General features: G+C 40.8%; 1 protein-coding gene across 1 annotated transcript in view; it reads right to left on the bottom strand.

Annotated features, from left to right (window-relative positions):
- Positions 1-24,130, bottom strand: part of KIFAP3 (kinesin associated protein 3) — a 204,249-nt gene that overhangs the window by 70,081 nt on the left and 110,038 nt on the right. Inside the window, exons 12-16 of the mRNA XM_029617575.1 lie at positions 21,899-22,007; positions 21,408-21,520; positions 19,640-19,805; positions 3,199-3,324; positions 344-442 (exon numbers count right to left, since the gene is read on the bottom strand). Of these exons, the coding sequence (XP_029473435.1) occupies positions 344-442; positions 3,199-3,324; positions 19,640-19,805; positions 21,408-21,520; positions 21,899-22,007 (613 nt within the window). The remainder of the gene's footprint in view (positions 1-343; positions 443-3,198; positions 3,325-19,639; positions 19,806-21,407; positions 21,521-21,898; positions 22,008-24,130) is intronic.

The raw sequence follows: 24,130 nt of genomic DNA, 5'->3' as shown, positions 1-24,130 counted from the left end.
CAGTGGTGGCTTTTCCGAGGCACACCTTATCAGGTCTGAAGGCACACTGGTTGGGAAACACCATAATCCTAACTAGTAGCAATTATTGCAATTCCACGCCTAGGTTTCTATTTAAAAAATTATAGCAATGGTGTTTGATCCTTTTTCATTTAGACAAAAATGTTTACTGGCTGACTAGGTTGAGACAAAAATAGATCTCACAACATATATGATTTATGAAAATATTAACACTATACAGATGTGAGACACATCAAAACTGTTTTCATTTTGGATGCATAGCAAGATAGATATATCGAACTTGTCCGGTGCAAATCTCTAATAGTGATCAAGCATAAAAGGATACGAGTTTCCTTGATTATAACATCTCTTGTTGCCTGATGAAACACCATCTGATAGAAGACGTAGACAATCTGACAGACAAATTCATCGTCTTCCTGTTGAGCTGTGATGAAGGAAAGGACACAGTCAGCTCATCCTGTTATATCCCTGTCTATGATCAGTGTGTTGTAAGGGGTACAGCTGTGGGGTCAACATATTTCTGTTTCAGTATGAGAAAGTCAGTTGTGAAACTTATGAGATTACTCCAAATGATAAGAGGTATGTCTCCATACTTAGAGATAATGACACTGAAAAGAGAGAGATCTATGAGAGAGTCTGAAGATAATCTACTGCAGACCCACAGAACCATTTCAGGTTACAGCAAATTGTCAGAAAAACTCTTGTAGTTATGCAGCATGTTGTTAAGTAGTAGAAAGCACATATCGGAAGAAATCAAGCACTTAGGACTATGATAAGGAGATGTGACCTATGAGCCTAATTAGTGCTGGTCCAGGAGTCTGTGCTGACATCCAATTTGCACAATATCTCCTGGAGCTGGGAAATCAGAAGTGCACAGACCAGGAAACAGATCTGGGTACAGGAGCTTTCACGTTAAGCACACAATGCAACCTCACCACTAAAGGTGGAAGGCAAAGAGACAACAGAAACAGAGAACTGTCAGGACAGAGTAAATAAAAGCAGGAGTTCCCGTCATCAGGACCATGCCAGAAGATCCTAAAGGAACAAATGGAAAACAAAAAAAAAGTAAGGTTTCTAGAGGGAACACAAAAGAAAAAAGAAAAAACAGCTGCATGTCCAAAGAGGACAGGATTAAGCAGATGATCCCTGGGCATACAGAAGGATGGGTAGAGCAGAGAGCCTCCAGTACCCACAAGGGTATGAGAACAGTATTCACCAGGCACACACAGTGTGGGAAAAGGAGACATTCACAAGTAGTGTAAGAGAGATAGGGGACATCACAAAAAGGGAAGGTCCAAAAACAACCAAAGGCAAAAAACATCTCAGGAAGAGGGGCAAACACTGGATGACAAAAAACAAGATAAACAATCGGGGTAAACAATCCAGACACCTACGACAGAACAGGAATAATTGAGAGAGGATATAGTAACAAAATAAGTTACAGTAAATAAAGAACAAAATAATCCATCCAGTTTGCCCAGCAAGGTGTTTTAGGATTTTAACTGCCACTCTGTGCAGAAATGTTACACTGAAAGTTACCATAGATTACCCCATTTCTATTCTCAAACCATTAGGGATCCTCTATTCTTATCCCATGCTTTTGGATTCCGTAACCGTTCTTGTCTTCACCATCATGTCTGGGAGGGCAGGCCAGGCATTCTCCACACCTTCTGTGAAGAAATATTTCCTGGTGTTGTTACAATTCTAGCCCCCCCCCCCCGAGTTTCTTATCATGACCTCTAGTTCTACAGCTTTCTTTCCATCAGAGGTGGTTCGATTCTTGTGCATCATTAATACCTCTCAGGTATTTCAAAGTCTGTATCGTATCCCCGTTTCTCCTTTCCTCAAGTCGCATCTCATAGGTCATTCAGTGCAGACTCCATACCATTTTGGTGGCCTTCTCTAGCAATGCCCTCCTGGAAGAGGTAGTGAACGGTAACAGAATTCAAAAGGACGTGGGATAAGCACCTCTTATTTATATTTCTTTCTTCCCTGTAGTACCTTACTTTTTAATACTTATTTCCCAGCTGTCCATTTCAGCTAGGGTCTTCTAGCAAAATGTAAAAAGGTTTTGAAAGAAACAAGGAATGAAATTTACTATTCATAGACAAAGTTAAAAATAAGTTGATGTGTAAACATGTCATGTCTACTTTCCTTCTTTAGTAGAGAAACTTGCATATTTTTATGACTACTAACCAACTTTCAAAATCTTCAATGACATCGCAATGCTCTGACATCCCTGAGATATTATTTATTTATTTTTTGGTTTTTATATACCGGTGTTCCTGTATGAAATACAGATCACATCGGTTTACATTGAAACAGAACATGAAAATCACCAATAAAGGCATTACATAGAACAAGGTTATGAAACTTGGAATAGGGTACATTAGTTCAAAACTTAACAATAATGTTGTAACATTAATGACTAAAAGAGAAGAGAAACCTAAAAAACTTAGTTAATAGGTCTTATTAAACATAAAAATAAAAATCATAAAAGTATAATTGAGAGAATCTCAATTATACTTTTATATATATATATATAATTATATTAACTTCTCTTTTTCTTCTTTAGAGAGAATTGACTTGTGTGTATTGCAATCTATGTAATCATGGACCTAAGGGCACCACCCGAGGGGGCAGGGCAGCTTAAAGACATCACAACATACTCAGCTCCCTGATTACAATGAACTGAAATGATTTGTTTACTTAGACATTAAAGGAAGAAGGGAGTTTAAGCACTGGGGATGTCAAGGGCACATGGAATATGAGTTGGGAACTTTATCATCTGTGGCAGAAATTTTAATAAAATTGAAGAAACAATTCAAATGTTATTTTGGAAGGAGGGGGACAGACACAGACTTGATGATTTTATAAGGTCAGTTTCCTCTACAGGAAAGGAAGAAAGCAACCAATACCAGAGTCAAAAAGGAACATGCATTCCAAGAAAAATGAAACGAGTCCATGGAAATCATCTTCACCTCTCTCTACAGAGCAGGATAGTCTTCTAATTTTTTGTCTCACACTAGCTTTGGAACCCTCTGTTCTCCCCTCACCCAGAAACTCCAAAGAACATGGTAGTACGCTGCGGCTATTAATTGAAAAATGTAAGATTTCATTTTGGAAATCTCCCATTATAAAAGGCATGCACTATAGAACAGTTAGTGCCATCAAACCTACCATTCAGGAGTTCAATGAGTGCTGGAATGATCCCAGATTTAGCCAGCAAAGCAGCACACGAGTCATCCGTAGACACTGTCCCAATCATTATTACCACTTCCAAGACCAGATCGTCCTCTGCAGAGCCTGAGAAAGAGCAGCAGAAACTTTGGTGTCAGTGGAAATATTACAATACAGCCAACTCTATTCTGAAAGCATTCAAAGGAGAACATGGGGTTTAATCAAGCAAAAACGGTGTGCTAGGGTGTATGTTGTTAGGTACACAGTGAATCAAGTCGTCATTACCTGCTATTAAGTTCACTTAGAGAATAGCCACTGCCATTAGCAATGGTAACATGGAATAGACTTAGTTTTTGGGTACTTGCCAGGTTCTTGTGGCCTGGATTGGCCACTGTTGGAAGCGTGATGCTGGGCTTGATGGACCCTTGGTCTGACCCAGTATGGCATTTTCTTAATACTAAGGGAGTGCCGATATCTCGCTACAACATGTTTCATGTAGTGACTTAGTACAAAATGATTTTTGAAATATGTTATAGGGAGCCTTGAATTCAACCTGTACTGTGAAAGCAGGATATCAGCATGAGACTAAATCTTATGCAGACAGTCAAATGGCAGTGTGAATCTTAAAATATCAAAGTTGTAAAATAAAATTTCTCAGGTGGACAGGATTCTGAAATTGGAACAGTCCTCTCCACAAAAATCTGTTCAAAAAACTCTGATCTATTATGGGTTTGAAAGTTCAATAGATTGTTGAACTTTCCTAAATCTCTGGTTGCCACAAGAACTGCTAATGGGGATGGTAACTTTTAAACAGCCACGCCAAGTGCAAATATACGCTCATATGCCGGCTCGCGGTAATGGATACGGCCATTTTATAACATGCACATGATATCAAATAGACTATACGCACATACATGTGCACACAATTTTATGTGCGCACGTAAATGCCGCCTCCACCACGTAAAGTGGGAGGATTTTAAATGACACATGTGCCGACACAATTACCACTTTCCCCAGTTCATTCCCAGTTCACCCAGGTAAAGGATAGGATTTCCTAACCCCCTAACTAAATAGCCTCCCTTTTACCATGTTAGCTCCGAGCCTTAAAACCTCGCTGACTAACCTAGACTTTATTTTACAACTTACACTCCATCCATAGCAGAAGTAAAGTTACATGATAGGGGACCCAGGCACATGTTTATGTGCTGAGTATTTACGTGCAGATTTAATTTTAAAATCCTGGAACGCCCATGCTCCACCCAGTACATGCCTGCCTCTTTAAGAAAAAATGTTTGTGCGCGTACTGGGAAATACGCACATACTCGCGTGCCTTTTAAAATCCGTGCGGCGTACGCAACCTCTGCGCATATCTCCCGGCTTTGGCGTGCGTAGGGCTTTTAAAATTCACCTTTAAATACTTTACACGTGTTGGGAATTCCTGATGGGGGTATTCTACCTATGAATAAAATGCTCTATTTATCTTCTCCAAGGAATACACTGGAAACAGTTGTGGAAGGATAGATGGAAGATGGGGGCTACGAACTTTTCAGCTTTTAGCCTTAATTTGACTTATTTTCTTGAAAACGCTAAGGAGGAAGAAGTTCATAGAGCTGCATTGTTAGTTACATTTGTATTTCTTTGGGATCGGGATATTATTATGAGGTTTTATTTCTGTAAGCATCAGACTTTGTATATGGGCTCAAAGACATGGATTTTTCCAGATTTGTGTCAAGAAACCCAGGAAAGACAGAAGAAATGTCTGATTATGCCCCAGGTGGTATTGACCCAACTTGTATTAATAGATTTCCCTGTAAATGTGGGTTTAGTTACTAGAAATATACTCTGAGCCTCCTCAAGCTAGGTTTTTTTCCTGGATAATAAGGAGCAGGATCAAGTCCAGCAGTTCCATTTCTTTTCATAAGAAGTTTAAGTGATATGCTCTGCAGTTTGTATGTTTTTTTGAGTGTACTGCTCTGCTATGAATAGTTTCCTTTTGTTTACTGCTGATTTTATACCTATGGGTCATAGGTTTTCCCCCTTTTTATTAGTGGATCTCATTTGAAGCAGGGGATTGTGCAGATATTTTCCTTTTTCCCTTTTGTTGGCTATATAATTTCTTGTTACACGTTTTATCTCTGGCATACCGAGATGTATTTGATTTATGTATGAAATGCAAATAAAAAGTAAAGAAAAAATATCAAAGATATTGGATAACCAATTGCTCAAACGGGCTCCTATTTTGATTCAATATAATCATTTTAGATTTGTACTAAATCTTATAAACTCAGGAGATTATACTGACTTGCACAGGGAAGAGAAAATGCAACTCCAATCTTCAGTGTGCCAAGTTTTGGTTTGGAGAAAACGTTTTAAAATTTGTAGTGTCAGAATAAAGGAAAATATTTCCAACAGTTTCACTGTTTCAGGAGGAAAGACAGGACAACTCTGTGTTATTCCTACTGACTACTGAACATTCACAGTTCTAAGGACAAATTTAAGGTCTAGAACGTTGCATTAAGAGAAAACTAGTTGCTTTGAATGGTAACGACATGCTAAGCTAAAATATTACTACTAAATCAGGTAACATAATAAATGATGGCAGATCAAGATCAAAATAGTTTGTCCAGACTGCACAGCAAGGTGTTTAAGGTTATAGTTGCCTCTCTGTGCAAGTTACCCAGTGCTTTCTGTTTAGGGTTATAACTGCTACTTCATGTAGATTATTCCTATGCAGAAATATTACTTCAAAGGTTACCACAGGTTACCCTGTTTCTTCATTTCCATCCTTTAGCCATTTGGGATCCTCTGTGTTTATGCCATGCCCTTTTTAATTCTGGTACTATTCATGTCTTCACCATCTCCCCAGGAGGGTCTTCCATGCATCCACTACCCTTCTCCGTGATAAAATTTCCTGACGTTTCCAAATCTACCCCTTGGTACTTAATATCATGACCCCTAGTTCTAAAACTTCCTTTCCATCAGAAAAGGTTTATTTCTTCTGCATTAATACCTTTCAGATACTTAAAAATCTATCATAATTCCAGTCTTCTCTCCTCTAGAGTATGCATTTAGGTCTTCAAATCTCATCTCACGTGTTCTTCTAGTGCAGATCCTGCACCATTTTGCTGCCTCTCTAGACCACTTCTACTCTATCTTCTGATATATGGTCTCCAGAACAGAATACAGTACTCCAGGCGAGGCTTCACAAAAAATCTGAACAGAGGAATTATATCACCTCTCTTTTCCTGCAGTCCAGTATACCTCTGGCCCAAATCACTACTTTGTTGTATTGCTTCATTTCCTTCAGATCTACGGACACTATCATTCAAGGTCTCTTTCAGTCCATGCATATTAGTCTCCCAGGCCCCCATCACTACTACACCTTAAATACATGACTCTGCATTTCTTGGCACTGAATCTCAGCTGCCAAGCCTTCAACTACTCCTCGTGCTCTCTTAGATCATGTTGCATTCTCTCTCCTCCTTCAGGGGTATCCACTCTGTTACAGATCTTAGTATCATCTGCAAAAAGACAAACTTTGCAGATATCAAAATCTTGCCCTGCCAAGCCTGCCTTAAAACCTGCGCTGCAAGCCTAACAAAAATGGGAATAGAAAGAAGGAAACAGACCCCTGCCTGTTAGTACTAAACTTTTTTTTTTTTTTTTTAAGGTAAAACAGTAGCAAACCAGTTGATCTAGTCAGGTTATAGCGAATGATCGAAAAAGGAACCTGAATAACCAAGTAGAAATTTTAACAGATCAGGACCGCAGGTTATGCTTCTCAATCTGCTGGAGTCAGAGAAAATACTGGGAGGTCACAGGTGGCACACCGGTATATCTAGGGGGTGCCTTTCAGTTTTTTCTCTGACTCCATCTGCTGGAGGGGAGGCATAACCCAGCAGTCTGGACTGATCCTGGTACGTACAGGGAACAGAAACAGCCCCAGAACCAAACGCTGTGGCACACCACTTATCACCCCTATCTTCCTAGAGCTCCATTTACCATTACCTCCCCCATCATCTGTCAGTCAAATCCATTCCACAATCTTTTTTTATTTAATCATTTTATATTTAGTTCACACCTTTTTAATTAGTAGCTCAATGCAAGTTACATTCAGAAACAGCAGGTATTTCCCCTGATCCAAGATGGTTCACAATCTAAATCTGTACCTCAGGCAACGGAGGGTGAGTGACTTGTCCCAAGGTCACAAGGAGCATGAGCTATCAATGAAAAGGCAGGAGCTAAATACACAATAAAGAGAAGTATCAGTGGTATTTGAACCCTAGTTTCCCTGGTTCTCATCTCATTGTTCTAATCAGACTATTCCTCCACTCCATGGGACCTACTCCCAAGCCGCTCATTTATTTTAACAACATGTACCTCCTATGCAGAACTGTATTGAAAGCTTTGCTGAAATCCAAGTAAATCACATCAAGTGTCCGTCTTTGATCTAATTTCTAAGTCATCCAATGAAAAACAAATTCTGATTCATTTGACACAACCTTTCTCTGGTAAAATCATGGATCCTGCAACTCACTGGATTATAGAAAATTAATTATCCTCTCTTTCAGTAGTGCCTCCATTAATTTTTTCACCATCGAAATAAGCCTAACTGGCTTGTAGTTTCTAGCTTCCTCTCTTCTTCCACTTTCTGAAGTGGGATCACAACTGCCCTTCTCCAATCTTGCTCGTCCCCAAGGATCTACTGAACAAGTCTTTCAGCAGATTCTCCAAAATTTCTCTGAGCTCCTAGTATCCTGGGATGCATCTCATCAGGAACCATGGCCTTGTCCACTTTCAAGTTCCTTAATTCCACTCACACTCCCTTCTGTAAATGGGGAAGTATTCATCACACAACCATCTGTATTCTTGTCAACAGCAGCAGTCCATCTATCTCCAAGATCTTCTTTAGTGAACACTTGTTTAATATTTCTGCTTTTCCATCAACTTTCTCTGCAAAGTGAACTTTGTCTCCTTTCAATCTTACCATATCACCTCTGACCTTCCTCCATTCTCCAACATATCTGTAGAATGTTTTGTCACCTTGCTTTACCTCTCTTCCACTTGAGCCTGTGCCATCCTGATTTCTTTCCTTGTCTCTTTCCTCTTCACCAGATATTCTTGTGTTGTCTTTTTGAATTCTTTATATTCTTTGAATGCTGTGTTTTTTTCCTTTATTTTTCAGCTACCTCTTTGAAGAACATACCAGTTTTCTTTTCCTCTTACTTTTATTTACATTACAGAAATAATTTTTGGTTTTAAAAATAGCCGTTTTAGTTTGGTCCACTGTTATTCTCCCATCTACTTCCCCCTTTTACTAAAATCAGTATTTTGGAAATCCAGGACTGAGTTTTATGTGACTTCTCTCTACCTCAGCCATTACATCTGCACCTACCTGGAAAACAGATACTGTTGCCATTTGCAAGTACCAGGTCCAGCACAGCCCCCTTTCCCTTGTGAGTTCCATCACCAGCATCCACAATCTACTACTTAAAAATTTTGTAAAAGGGATACTCCAATCCACATCTGGCAGAATAAAATCTCCAACCCCCAACACCTCTCCCTTCCTTCTCATCTTTTGGATCCCCTGCCTTCAACCCTTTGTTGCTTCAGCACATATGCTGAACCCATGTATAAAGTTATGCTCCATTTTTTACCTGTTAGCTTTACATATGATGTTGCCCTTGCTTGCCAGTTTCGGCTACTTTTCCTTTTGTTTCTGTAGTCCCATCCCTTGTACCTCTTTGATGTAATTTTCACCTTCAGTTCCAATGTAAACCGGCATGATGTAACTACTAATACCGGTATAAAAAAGCGTTAAATAAAATAAATAAATATTCTTGGCCATATCTCTATCCAGTTCCTGTGCATGAGTCTGAGGCCTGTAGACCACCCCAGTGTACACAGAAGTGCCATCCCCACTTTCCCCCAAGCCTCCTTGACAATAAACTATTCGACTATAGTAAATCAAGACTAGATGATAGGTACATGTAAACTACTAGAACTAAATTATTGGAAAACAGCTCCATTACAATATGAAACCTCTACTGGATAAAATTTGTTAAGATTTAGAAATAGTGACACTTATACCCCTTTAAAATTACTAGGATAATAAATGTTCTGAAAATGAATCTCATCAAGATTCTTACAATGCTTCCAAGGAACATCAGTTTGAATTTCAGATTATTGGTTTAGACATCAAACTTGTTATTTGACTCCAGAGACCTGATGTTTCCTAAATTTAAATTGCATTATTTGCATTTCAATTTTAAAATACAGTAGATTGGTTCGAGCCAAAATATGAACATTTGTCTACATAGCTGAAACGATAATGCAATGGATCAACAGAATTAAATGTTTTAAACATTCTAAAGACAAATCAAAATTTGGATCCTATCACAGACTGGTGCATAAATAAGGGTCAAAGGCAACAGAGCTGGAAAAATACAAAAATAAAACATCTCAGTTTAAGCCAGTAAAAGTACAACTTGGCCTTCCTAAAGACATTCAGATCAAATCTCTAGAAGAGTGGTAAAGACTTGGCATAGAAGAAATGAAAGATATATACACTTCTGATGGTCTAAAACCAAAGGAAAAAAAAACTGCACTGTATTTATATTTCCAATTGAATATATGATTTTTAAACAATGTGGCACTTAGTCAAATATAACAGCTTGTTCAAATATTGAGAAAGTATTTACTAACCAGTTGCACAACTAAATAAAGGGTGGAGTTTCAGAGCCACGCGCATCCATGTGGGAAGGAACTTTCTTTTAGCCCTACCTACCTTTCCCTCTCTCCTCCCTGACCCCTAAACCAACCCTACCTATCCTCTTTTCTTTTTATTTTCATACTTACTGTTCCTCAGGAGCAGAAGTAAACTCCGCACGCCGGCCAGCCGCTGGCGCGTGCTTCCCCAGGGCAGCGGCTAATGGCTCTGACCCGGCCCACACCCCACCCAGACCACACCCCCGGCCTGCTCCTTTTGCAAGGCCCAGCACCTCTGCGCGTAACATAACCCCTGGTTTTTACGCTTGCGACCCTTTTAAAATCGGGCCTTTAATGTGTTTTGTGCATTTTTTTGCTTATAAAGAATCTTATTGGAAATACAGAGAACAAGAAAAAGAATGATCAACGGACCAATGGAAGTTCAGTATGAAAACAAAACAAGTGGATGCCAGAAAATTATACTGTACACACAGGCAAAGAATTTATTTCATGCCACATATAAAACGAAACAATCAGGTATGCCAAGGTTGCAAAAATTCAGCGGTGACTTTTAAACATGGTTAAAAATTCCTCTGTAATTAATGACTTCAGAGTCTAAAAAAAGACAGTGTTATGGAAAATCTTCTTTGACCAATATCAAAGAACTGATATATGCACGTTAGATCATATCAGCATATACCGGTGTTAAAGCAAAAATTTTTTAAATTGCTGGCTATTTCATTAATACTGGCAAATAAGATGCCTTGGGAAAAGGCAATTATATATCCCGTGAACCGGCTAATACAGTCCCTGAAGATCCTCAATGCTGTATTTCCATAGCTTGCTATTAGATTTCAGGTAATTTTTTGCACCAAATCCCTCAATATACACAGTGAGCAAAGGTAATTAAGAACTCCTCAGTACATTTCTCTCCTAACTTCATTATTAAACCACTGATACAAGTAGATTTTCCAAGATTTAGAGAATTTATCATCTCTACAATTTCTTCTTTTGCTATTGGGGAATCTAATTTATCTATTTGGGTTTTGCATTATATTTCCTTGAGAATACATCCACCCTATAAGAGGTGACTCTCTCTTGGAAAGATTTTAGATTTTAAAAAAATTTAAAATTCTACCTTTATTGGTTTGTAGTTAGGTCAATTAAAATAATTAATGTAACAATCTTAACGCCAGTAACATTCTGCCTTATAAACCAATTATGCCTTGGCTGAACACCTGATCGTATCCCTGAACTCTGGTTCTTTGAATTTAAAAAATTCTATACTTTTTAGTGCTTATTCAGTTTTAGCACAGACCAAATTCTCTCAGTGAAGCAGGATTAATTAATAAATAAAACACCTGGAAGCTGAGTTTTTATTGCTCCATTTAGCCTTTGCTCACTTTTTATTAACATGTATGATATTTATTATCTGAAAGGCTTCCCATAACATAGTTGTACTGTTTATTGATCCATTATTCTGTTTTAAAAAATTCTCAATAGTGGTGCTATGTAACGTAGAAGACTCAGAATTGTTACACGCCCCGCGCGTGGACCTGCTCATCTTCATGGTTCCATAGCAGGTCTCGGGACGACCTCCCTTGCGGTAGTTGCCAGTCCTGCCAGGCCCCGGAATCTCGCGGCAGCGGTCATCGGGCTTTCCACTGCATGTCAGGCCTCATGCCGAGGCTCAGCATCCTCGGCCATGTTAGCCATGCCCATATGCGCACGCGGACTGCCTGGACTCATGTAGGGCCAAGGGCGAGTCCTAGCTCTGCAGTGCACCCTGATTGATCCCTCGATATAAGGAAATTCCTGTCTCTGCTTCCTTGCCTTGGCAATCGGGTCGGTTTGTTCTAGGATTGCCTCTGCGCTTGTACCTGTTCCTGCTTGTTCCTAGACTCGTTCCAGGATTCCTTCTGTTCCTGTTCTGTTCCTCACTTGTTCTTGCATCCTAGTTCCTATGTCCTGCTTGTTCCTGTGTTCGTCTGTCTACCCAGGTAGTATCCTCGGACTGTCTTACCGGTACTGAACCTCAGCTTGCTCTTGACCTGCCTGCCTGCCACCTGCCTCAAGACCTTAACCTGCCTTTGACCCCATCTGACCTCTGGTACCTGACCCCTGCTTTGCTTTTCGGACTGACCTCTGGATCTTGACCTTTGCCTGCCTGACCTCATCTCCAGATTCTGGCTCTGTTCCTCGCCTTGTCATCACCAACTCTGTTCTGGTTCTCCTTGCTCCAACCAGCAGTCATCTTTGAACCTGATCGCGTTCCCCCTGTCCCAGTGGGCACGCCGGACTTTCATTCTCTCAGGAGACCCTGCGAGGCCCACCTTAGTCCAAGCAGCCCGGGTCCCTACGGGCTCCTCCCAGGGGGACCTCGGGCTTCCAGTGGTGAAGCTCTTCCCAGCCTCCAGTGCTCCGCCCCCTGGGGGCAGTTACCTCCTGTTCCCTTTCTCTGTCCCAGGACAAGGGTCCACCCCCGAGCGCAACAGGAATCTCCTATTATCCATCTATACTTGTATCTATCTATCAGCTGCATCCTTGCCGATAATCTGCACACAAACCCACACATAAAAGCAATTGAGGCGAGTGACCGGGTCTTGGTTTTTAATGAAATTAAGACCCAGGAATAGGAATACATATATTTTCAATAACTGTTGGCTGCAGAAAACATAGCAAATATATTGATGATTCACACCCTATGCCATGCCTTCTGTCACCTGACAAACCTTCTGCTGCTGTTATCCTTTGGCGAAGCCGCAGAATATATCACAGCATCAGGAACTGCTGGACACAATCAGAAATCTCCATAGTGATAACACCAGAGTTGCACAGATACACAACCACATCACACAAATGAAAGCAATGGATTAAAATGACCCCCGAGTTGGTGCCATCACTTAACTTGTGCCTTGACCATAGCGCTAAAAAACCCCGAATTTAAAAAACCCGCATTAGCATTCTAGCAAGGCTCCCTGCATTGCCTGTGAATAATCACCTCCTTTGCATGCCATTAGCAAGCACTTGTGAAGAAAAAACCGCGAGTCAGCAAGTGTGTTTGTACACGCATTTTCCCCACCCACAAAACTATTACATACTCATATGGGGCTTTGAGTGGCAAAACGCACATACAAATGCGTGAATAGTCTCGCACAAACCCTCGGCAATTCAGAGCACCTTATTACATCGGCTCCATAATGTTCAATTTGTGAAAAATTTCAAGCCAAATTACTTAGTACATATATATTGGCTATTATCACGTTCAGTCTATATTACACACCTCCCCGAAAAAGGAAACATTCATTTCTATTGAGGCATGTTTAACATTTATTTATTTATTTATTTATTTAAACCATTTCTATTCCGTCTTTAACAATACAGGATTGATCAAAACATTTTACAATAATTTAAAAAAATAAAACAAATTATAAATATACTATAAAAATAAAATAAAATATAAATAAAACAGAACAAATAAAAGATAAAATAACATAAAACATTTGGTTAAGTATCTCTTTTGCTTTGGCAAAGCAAGAAAATTAAGACATCTTTTCTCAATAATTTCTGAGAATTGTAAACCTGTCAATCCCCATGCCTAAACTTTGACCAGTATCTTATCCTTTGATATGACTATGATAAATCACGTATTAGATAGCACCCCTCGCAAAATCCAGCACATGCAATAAAACTAAAAACGTCTTAGCATGATCATGTGTTCTATCCAATGGCAAATCGTCTAACAGAAAACTGAATATATATCAAAAAGCATTATTTAACATCTCATCAAGTTACCCATATCATAGGGCATCCAGAAAGAAAAACCAGAACCCGCTGAAACTCTCTCTTATATTACCAAGCATTTATGTAACTTTATTTTTCTTACATTGCTTTCTAAGCTTATCATCAGGAGTTTCCCCAATTACCTTTAGCCTCGGAGAAACAGAATAATGGAGTATTCAGTGTTATTCACCCTTTATTTTCACCTTGAGGCACAGACTCTTTGTACTTCCATGCTGTAATCCAGATATACAGAAAGCTATAAAGTCACATTTTAAATGGTTAAACTTGTAGATTGTGAATATGTTTTCTCAGCTGAGAATAGAATACAAATGTGATGATATACCCCCAGGCAATGGAAGGTGTTGAAGGAGTTCTGGGCACTATTTCTGCAATGATGGAGTCTAAGCTTTGATGCAGGTGAAGCCAGCCTTTCAACAATCTGTCCACAAACTGCTCTAGATGTTTTCTTGGTTGAGCCTTCTGGTAAACCAATTCTCAGATTATTCCTTTTCAGCTAGTTTCCACGTCTTTGTTTTTAACTTCTGCTTAATGACTTTCTCGATTTCCTTTGTTTGCAGTGTTTTTTAATTCAGCGAAATGCTGGGATCGCCCCTTTGCCTCTCCTACTCTACTCATTCAGGCATGCTACAATTCACCATCAGTGCACTAATGGTGTTTTTAATTATGCACAAATTCTGGATGCTTGGCTCAGATGTATGCTCTTCACTTGGATATTGAGGTTAGCATTCAGGTCAGTCATGATCATGATGGAATTTCCTCTCATTTGCTAGCCAGCTCCCAGAATTTATTAGACTTGGTACATCTTGGGACTCTTTCAAGCCCCATGGAGGATTTTCTGGTTCTACCTGGCATATTTCTACGTTATTCTCAAATAATTAAATCAAAGAGGCAAGAGTCTCTTGAAAAGATCTCAACACATTGCCCCCAATTGCATTTACTTTTTTAATTTATTTTGGATTTAGACAGAAACATAGAAACATAGAAAATGACAGCAGAAAAAGGACCTAATGATCCATCCAATCTGCCCAGCAAGCTTATGGTAGTATCTGCCGTGCTATATAGGTACCCCCATATATAGTTTCCCAATCCATCAAAGTCAGGGCTCCTATTGGATGCTGTCCGAGTCCAGTTCCCTGTTTACCCCATGCCACTGAAGCAGAGAGCAATGTTAGAGTTGCATCACAAATATAAGGCTTATTGGTTAAGGGTAGTAACAGCCATATCAGCAAGTTACACCCATGCTTGTCTTCCCAGACCATAAAATTTAATGTCCTTGTCTGAAACTAATTCCCCTTTTCCCCCTGCCATTAAAGCAGAGAGCAATAATGGAGTTGCATCAATGGTATGAAGGCTTATTGGTTAAGGGTAGTAGCCACCACACCAGCAAGTTACCCCCATGCACTCTTTTCTTCATTTCCATTCTCTAACCTTTAGGGATCCACAGTGTTTATCTCATGCCCCTTTGAAATCTTTCACTGCTTTTGTCTTCACCATCTCCTCTGGAAGGGCATTCCAGGCAAACACCACCTTCTCTGTGAAGAAATATTTCCTGGCGTTGGTTCTGAGTTGTCCTCCCTGGAGTTTCGTTATGTGACCGCTAGTAGTACTGATTTCTTTCCAATGGAAAAGGTTTGTCATTTGTGTATCATTAAAACCTTTCAGTTATCTGAAGGTTTGTATCAAATAATCCCTGCACCTTCTCTCCTCCAGGGTATAGAACATAAGAAGAACATAAGAACATATTTAAGTCCTTCAATCTCTCCTCATAAGCCATTTGATGGAGACCCCTCACCATTTTTGTCACCCTTCTCTGGACTGCCTCCATCCTGTCTTTGTCCCTTTTGAGATTCGATCTCCAGAACTGAACAAGATACTCCAGGTGAGGCCTCACCAATGACCTGTACAAGGGAATTATCACTTCATTTTTCTTACTGGTTATTCCTCTCTCTATGCAGCCCAGCATTCTTCTGGCTTTAGCTATCACCTTGTCACATTGCTTCGCTGTCTTTAGATCGCTAGACAATATCACTCCAAGGTCCCTCTCCTGCTCCATGCACAACAGCCCCCTATCACATTCAGCTCTTTTGGATTACCACACCCTAGATGCATGACTCTGCACTTCCTGGCATTGAATCTCAGCTGCCATGTCTTCAATCCCTGTTCAAGCTTCCTTAAATCACGTCTCATTCTCTCTACTCCTTCCGGTGTGTCCACTCTGTTGCAGATCTTAGTATCATCTGCAAATAGACAAACTTTACCTTCTACCCCTTCTGCAATGTCGCTCACAAAGATATTGAACAGGACCGGTCCTAGCACCGATCCTTATGGTACTCTGCTTAACACTGCCCTCTCCTTCAGAGTAGGTTCCATTTCCCATCACACACTGTCTTCTGTCTGTCAACCAGTTTATAATCCACGCCACCACCTTGGCGCTCATTCCAAAGCTTCTCATTTTATTCACAACCCTCCAATGCTTACCATACCAAAAGCTTTGCTGAAATCCAAGTAGATCACATTGAGCGCTCTTCCTCGATTCAATACTTTAGTCATCCAATCAAAAAAAATCAGATTTGTCTGACAGGACCGTCCCCTGGTGAATTCATGCTGCATCGGGTCCAGCAATCCTCCTGACTGTAGATAGTTCACTATCCTTTCCTTCAGCAGTGTCTCCATTAAATTTCCCACCACCGAGGTGAGGCTAACCAGCCTGTAGTTTCCAGCCCCCTCTCTGCTCCAACTCTTGTGAAGTGGAACCACCACCGCTCTTCTCCAATCACTCAACACCACTCCCATTTCCAGGGATCTATTGAATAGGTCATGAAGCGGACCTGCCAGCACATCTTTGAGCTCCCTCAGAATTCTGGGATAAACCTCATCCAGCCCCATGGCTTTGTCCACTTTCAGTTTTCCTAGCTCTTCCCATATATTCTCTTCTGTAAACGGAGCTTTGTCTACTCCACCCCCATCCACAGTCTTGTCAATTATCGATGGTCCTTCTCCAGGGTCTTCTTTAGTGAATTCTGAAGTATTTGTTTAATATTTCTGCCATTTCTTCGACTTTCTCCATACATTGATCCATGTCATCTTTGAATTTCACTGTTCCATTTCGGACCTTTCTCTGATGTATCTGAAAAATGTTTTGTCACCTCGCTTTACCTCTGTCAAGCCTTTCTTCCACCTGACTTTTTGTTTTCTTGATTACTTTCTTCGTCTCCCTCACTTTCACTGGATATTCTTCTCTGTGTTCCTCTTTTTGGGATCCTTTCTATTTCTTGAATGCTGTTTTTTACTTTTATTTTTTCAGCCACCTCCTTTGAGAACCAGATCGGTTTCTTATTTCTCTTACTTTTATTTACTTTTCTAACATAGATTTGTTGCTTTTGTAATTGCTCCTTTTAGTTTGACCCACTGTTCCACCTCTCCTATTTTCTCCCAGTCTTCTAGTTCTACCTCCAGGTATGACCCCCATTTCGACAAAGTCCGTATTTTTGAAATTCAGAACTTGAGTCTTCGTTTGACTTCTCTGTATCCTATTGGCAATGTCAAACATCCTGTTTGATAATCACTGTTGCTAAGGTGGGCACCCACTCAGACATTAGAGACATTATCCCCATTAGTGAGCACTAGGTCGAATATAACACCTTCTCTCATGGGTTCCATTACCATTTGTTTGAACAGAGTTCCTTGCAGAGCATCCACTCTCTCTCTACTTTTTCTAGATTCCACAGAAGGGATTCTCCAGTCTGCTTCCAGTTGATTAAAATCTCCAACATTCTCCCCCTTCTTCCCCACCTTCTGGATGTCTTCGACCAGATCTCTGTCTAGTTCTTCTGTTTGATTCAGAGGCCTATAAACCACACCAGTAAATATGGATGCACCATCATTTTATCTTTTTTTTTTTTTTTTTTTTTAGGACAGCCCATACTGCTTCTTCTCTACCCCACATTCCTTGCAGGTTTGGGTGCTTGGATATTGTTTTTGACAAAGAGCTACTCTCCTTCCCCTTTTCTGTCCTCTCTATCCTTCCTTAACAAGTTATAGCCCTGTATGACCATATTCCAATCATGAGAATCCATGGACCATGTCTCTATAACAGCAACAATGTCCAAGTCCACTTCCACCATTAGGGCCCGCAAGTCTGGGATTTTACTGCCCAAACTATGAGCATTTGTAGTCATATCTTTCCAATTTTTCTCCCTTGATTTGTTGCACTTCTTAGATACCTTTTCTGTTTTTTTGAGCTGATTGTGTTATTTTCTCCTCTCACTTCTTGTATTGCTTGGGAGTGACATGTCAATTTCATTGGCCATCTCCTGCCACCCCCATTCTTTAGTTTAAATGTCTGATAATATATGATTTGGATATCTCACTTAGCATCCTCCTTCCTGCTACAGACAAATGTTGGCCATCCTTACCATATTGCCTTTTACTGCTCCATACATAACCCCAGCCTCCAATGTATCCAAAACCAGTTTCTGTACACCAGGATTTGAGCCAGGAATTGAAATTATTTATATGGCATAGCTTCTCATTTCCCTTTCCATGAACAGGTAATTCTTCTGAAAAGGCAATAGTTTTTGCATCTTATCTTTCCTAGATTTTAGAAATCTTTTTGTACTTCATGGATACCTTAATTTACATCATTGGTCATCAGTTGGATGATAACACCGATATCAAAGTTACCACTTTCTTCTTCAATGACATTGACTATCTGTTTTGCACTTCTATTAGCTGACGATCCTGGAATGCATTTAACTATTGTGTCACCATCAAAATGTGTTCCAAGATTGGTTCCGCTGATGATCGAGTCTCCCAGCAGAAGGAGCTTTCTTTTATGACATTTGATTCTGTTGAAGGGCTTCTGGGTGCATTGCCTGACTTCACTTTTAGAAATCACTTCAGCATATATTGCTGAGGTTTCTTCATTCTCCAACGCAGAAAAAGCATTACGTAGGTGAGACATTGGGGAGAGTGGGTGTCTCTACATCACAGTCCTTATTCTGCCAGAGCCCACTGTTATCCAATTATTCCTGGGTTTTTGAATCCTGGATGTCTGACATCTCAGTGGGAGTAGAGGTTGATGCACAGGATGCTGTAAAGTTGGGGAAGGTGGATGTCTGTCACATGTCTTGTTCTACCAGAGTCCACTGTAAACCATTTTTTCCTGGGTATCTGCAATCTCTGTGGGAGACGGGTGAGAGATACTGAATGGTGCAAAGAAGGGGAATTTAATTGCAACCTGGACAATTTCTCCCTTAGATGAATATGCTCCATTTTAATTGCAGACAGCTGATGGCAAAAGGGACAGCCTTTGAATCTCCAAATGGTAGGCCTTGGGACATAAGCACCACAATTGTTACACTGAATGAAAGACATACTAATTCCTTAAATCATATAGATAATATAAGAAAATTTAGGCTCTAGCGAAGTTTTGTTTTTTTTTAATTAGGCATTTGAAGTAATGCAGATTTAAACATGGATAGAATTCTTGTAAAAATACATTTCCTCAATCAACAATATTAATATTTGTAAAACTGATATAAAGTAGAAAAAGTTAACCATATCTTGAAAATGCCTGGGAGAGGATTTGGTAATCCACATGGTACCTTGCAGTGAGCAATACATGTTGTAATGCTGTTACAAGTCTCATTTATGCTTTTTCTTTTGTGTACAAATTTAAATGAGCTGTGAAATCACTAACATCTGCATTCGTAAGCAACCCTGGAAACCAATGAGATTGCCACTTTGAAAAAGCAATGGCGACAGCTGTATTTTACAATCCTATTAAACATAACTTCTTTATTCTTCAATATGATGAGCCTGTTCAAGGTCTGTGAGCGAGAAGAGACCAATAAGGAGAATGGGGTCAGTGTATGGCTAAATTTGGGCCTAGTAAAGGGTTTGTACTGTGCCTGTATAATGCACTCACCTGGCTTCAGCTTATCCTTCAGGTATGGCACCAGGTTGTACTCCTTCAGCACCAGCTCCCAGTCTAAGTCAGGTATAGTCAGGTTTGCAAGTGTTCCCAGACACTCAATCACAAACTCCTCCTCTTCATCATTTGAGATCTGAGCTGCCAGGTCCCCCACATAATCCTGCGAGGCACAAAGCACAGATTCATCATCTCTGGTGTATACAAATTTCTTTCAGGCATATTCAATTTTGTTACCCTGAAAACCCAAACGGCTGTGAGGAATCAATTGGACAGGTGTGGGAAGCCTTAGCATAAGCCTTACATCTCCCTGTTGCATAACAAGCAGGCAGACTTCAAGTTAGCCAGTGGGAAAAGAAGAAAAGAAGGTGGTGGACAAATCAGAAAAGAAATGGGCAACCATGATAAAACATGTATCTCGGTTTTAACTTTTTCCTTAACCAGCTTCACAAAGATAAGGAAGCAGTTCAGCATACTTGTGTCACATGGCGGCAGTAGCTTGATGTTAGACAAGATGCAAAACATGGCATACGCTGAGAAGAACTGCCTGCTCTTAAGCTTAGGGCTCTAGAAAACAGCATTAAAGGCCGATGATATAAAATGTTACTTGGGCACTCTGGGTCAGAGGTACTGATGCAGTTTCTCCCATTTTCTGTCTGTAAGGAAAACACATTGCACTGCAGGCTTTTTTGTTTGTAATTTAAGAACAGTCTGAATACCTAGCGTTTAATGATTTGTGCTAGTAAGGAGCTGAGCTCCTTTCTGAACGCGGGCTCCAGCCAGGACTGGATTTAGGCATAGGCAACTGCCTAGGGCGCCAAATTTTGAAGGTGCCAAATACCCAGGGTCTAAGAGAAGCTGTCTCCCACTTAATTTAGGGCTATGTGCCACTGCCACTTCAAAAAGGCACCACTGTGACACCTGGCTTGAATAACCCCTCCCCCCCTCCTTTACAATCTTTGGTGATGAAATCCTTGTTGTCCAAGCTCCTGGGGAGGAGCCCTGACCTCACCCCTACAACCATGTGACACCTATGGGTGTCAACATTTAAATAATCCAGCTCTGGCTCCAGCTCCATTCTGCCTGAAAAGCATGATAGGGCAAATCCACATGACACCAACAGCATTGCTGAACGATCTGCAGTTAGATTCTGCTCTCTACCACCAAAGCCATTATACTATTTGGTTTATACACGGGAGAGGTGACACAAAGTCATCCATGACAGCAAGAAGGAACGGAGAAAGCGCATGATGGCTCCCTGAAGATGATGTATAGAGCAAGCAGTGAGAACTGACAGACAGAGGAGAGAGACAGAATTTCAGTTTATAACAGGCTGGCTGACAGGTAAGGGGCAGAAATACTCTTATAACTAAATGAATGGGATTTGCTTGAACGAAGCATTTTCCCACACTATCTTGAAAGATCCAAATAAAGAAGTAGGTGCACAAACTACAGTCAGTATGAAAATGGAAGTGAGACAGCGATAATCTATCGATAGCATATTGCTTTCATTCAACTATCTTAGCACCGTTATAGATCCATAACACCCTTCCCACTGACCCGATTTTAGTACTAAGAGAAAGGATCCCAAGAAATGAACATTACACTGTTATATCATACACAGGAGAAGGGTGCTGACCACAGGAGCACCAAACTATATAACCTTTATTTCTATTTATTATTAAATTTACAGTCCATTTTCCACTGTACTCATGGTAAGGATCTTGACCACAGAGTGCTGAGATATCACACAGATTGTACTTACAATAAACAAGTTTTTCGTCGTGCCATCATGCTGAGAAATGTTTCGAATCATCTTCATCAATAATGGATCCTTGAACTTTAGAGCTCGTTTCATTAGCATCTTCAAGCCATTCCCTTGAAAAGAAAGTGCAGACCCTCTCTTTACCTGACAGAGTTGAATATACCGAAACAAGGACGAATGTGTAGCAACACGGAGGAGCACTGGCAGAGCTATGTGTGGGGCTCAGTCCTGTGCAGCTGGGAGAGCACTACAGGCCACAAATAAAGCACAATGACAGAGAGGAGTGTGGGGCTCAGTACCTAAAAAGAAGGAGGGCTACAGGGACAGGACCGAGATGCACTGGCAGAGCTGTTCAAGGTGGTGTTCAGTCCTGGTGATACAGGTCAGGGCTGAGGTTGCACTGGTAGACCTGTATACGAAGCTCAGTCCTGGGTAGCTGGGGATGATACAGACCATGACTGAGACACGCTGAGTAAGAGGAGGGGACTTACCTTCACAGATCAGCTGAGCATTTCTTTTATTAGCAGCGAGGTTAACACAGAATGAAATGAGCTCCAGATCGATGCGCTCTTCGGAGCACTCAAAAAGCATTTTCATCAACTGCCAAAAAGGAGAAGAAACTACACTTGAAATCAGTATCAGACACAGATGGGGAATCTGCATCAGCATGTCTGTCTAAAAGCAGTGGGGGACCCAACCTTTGAGGCGCTATGTAATCTGTACCAGAGACAGCAATTCCAGGTAGGAAATGCACTGCAGGGTCATTATAACACATCCTAGCTGATGCCCTCTATATTACACACAAATCAGAGGCCCTATACAAGGACAGATATCTAACTGGCAATGCTATTTTATTTGGTTCCTGCAGTGTGGAGGGAGGAAGGAGTGAGCCCATAAGAGCTGCAGAAGGAAAATGAAGACTGGGAGCAGAATGCTAGCCAACTCATATTTGTAACTCTCAAGGTGTATTTTGAGCATGTCTGATGATAAAGGAATACTCACCAACTGATAGTCCCATTACATTATGGCTATAGGTACTTAATTCTATGTATCAGCATTACAGAGTCTGGGTACTTAACATGGAATACAAATCACATGCTCCTGTCCTTTGAACTTATGGTTCAGTTAGAGTAGAGTCTTGTTTAAGGTCAGTTTCTACTTTTCCGTTTTTCTCTACCAAGCCTGGTATACTAATTTGTGTGTACTGTGTATGCATTGCTCCTCTGGCCAGCTAAAGAAGCAGCTATCATTTCACTTTTACAGATACAGCATTCACCAAAGTAACCACTTGACACCCATAAAACACCATCGTGTACAAAGGGCTTCACAAGGTCATCTGGCAAACCAGACAAGCACTTAAAAACAGAAACAGAAACATGATGGCAGAAAAAGATCATACAGCCTATTCTAGTCTGCCTATCCACTCCAATTCAGCTTTACTATCCCTACTACTCCCTCAGAGATCCACTGTGTTTATCCCATGCTTTCTTGAATTCAGATACTGTTCTTGTCCCCATCACCTCCAAGGGGAGGCTGTTCCATGCAGCCACTACCCTCCCTTAAATAAATAGTTCCTTAGATTACTCCTGAGTCTACCCCCCTTTCACCCTCATCTCATGACCCCCTTATTCTAGAGCTTCTTTTCGGTTGACAGAGGCCTGCTTCCTCTGCAAGGACACTTTGGAGATATTTAATAATGGTGGACAGGACATATCTCCCCATCTTGCCTTTCCTCTAGGGTATACATGTTTAGATCTTCCCCATACGCTTTAGAAAGAAGACCACTGAACATTTTGGAAGCCACACTCTGAACCAACTCCAGCCGGTTTAAATCCTTTCAAAGGTGCGGTCTCCAGAACTGTGCACAGTACTCCAAATGAGGTCTCAACAGGGACCTATACAGGGGCAATATCGATTCCCTTTTTTCTGCTGACCATTCCTCTCCCTATGCACTCAAGCACCTTTCGAGCTTTTACCATCGCTTTATCTACCTTTCAGCCCACCTTATCAGATCCCACTCACTTTTTATGTTTAAAATAATTTCACATCTTCCTGGCTGACTACCCTGTTTCAGATTTTGATATCATTGGCAAAAAAGACAAACCTTTCCTCACAATCCTTCTGCAATGTCACCCTGTAGCAAACTGCTAGTAACACCCCCCCCCCCCCCCCCCACAGAGTGATCATTTACCACTACCCTTTGTTGCTTCCCATACCATCACTTTAGTGCCTACATCAAGAGCGTTTAGATTATTTATAAACTGCTTACCTGTAACAGGTGTTCTCACAGGACAGCAGGATGTTAGTCCTCACATATGGGTGACATCACAGGATCGAGCCCAATCACGGAACACTTTTGTCAAAGTTTCTAGAACTTTGACTGGCACCTACTGGGCATGCCCAGCATGGCACTAAACCTGCAGCCAGCAGGGGTCCCTCTTCAGTCTTGTTTAAAGCTACAGGAAGTGCCAAAAAATAAAATAAGAAAACGTAACCTTTCAGGAAGGATACTAAAAAGCCATTCTTCTGTCCAAAGAAGTCCTATTCACCACAGTCTAGGACTCGTTCCACGAGACCTTTCCAAAAGGCCCAGTCTCGTCAACCTCGTAAACAAAAGCTGCAAGCAGCAACTCAGCCGGGCCCTGCTTCTGGTTTTTGACTCCTGTATAGAGAGCAGCAGCCAGTTTCCACTGCCTCAAATACCACCGGGAGGTCGATTGTGC

Source organism: Rhinatrema bivittatum, chromosome 10, assembly GCF_901001135.1.
Source record: "Rhinatrema bivittatum chromosome 10, aRhiBiv1.1, whole genome shotgun sequence".
Taxonomy (NCBI): domain Eukaryota; kingdom Metazoa; phylum Chordata; class Amphibia; order Gymnophiona; family Rhinatrematidae; genus Rhinatrema; species Rhinatrema bivittatum.
This window is presented reverse-complemented; position numbering and strand designations above follow the sequence as displayed.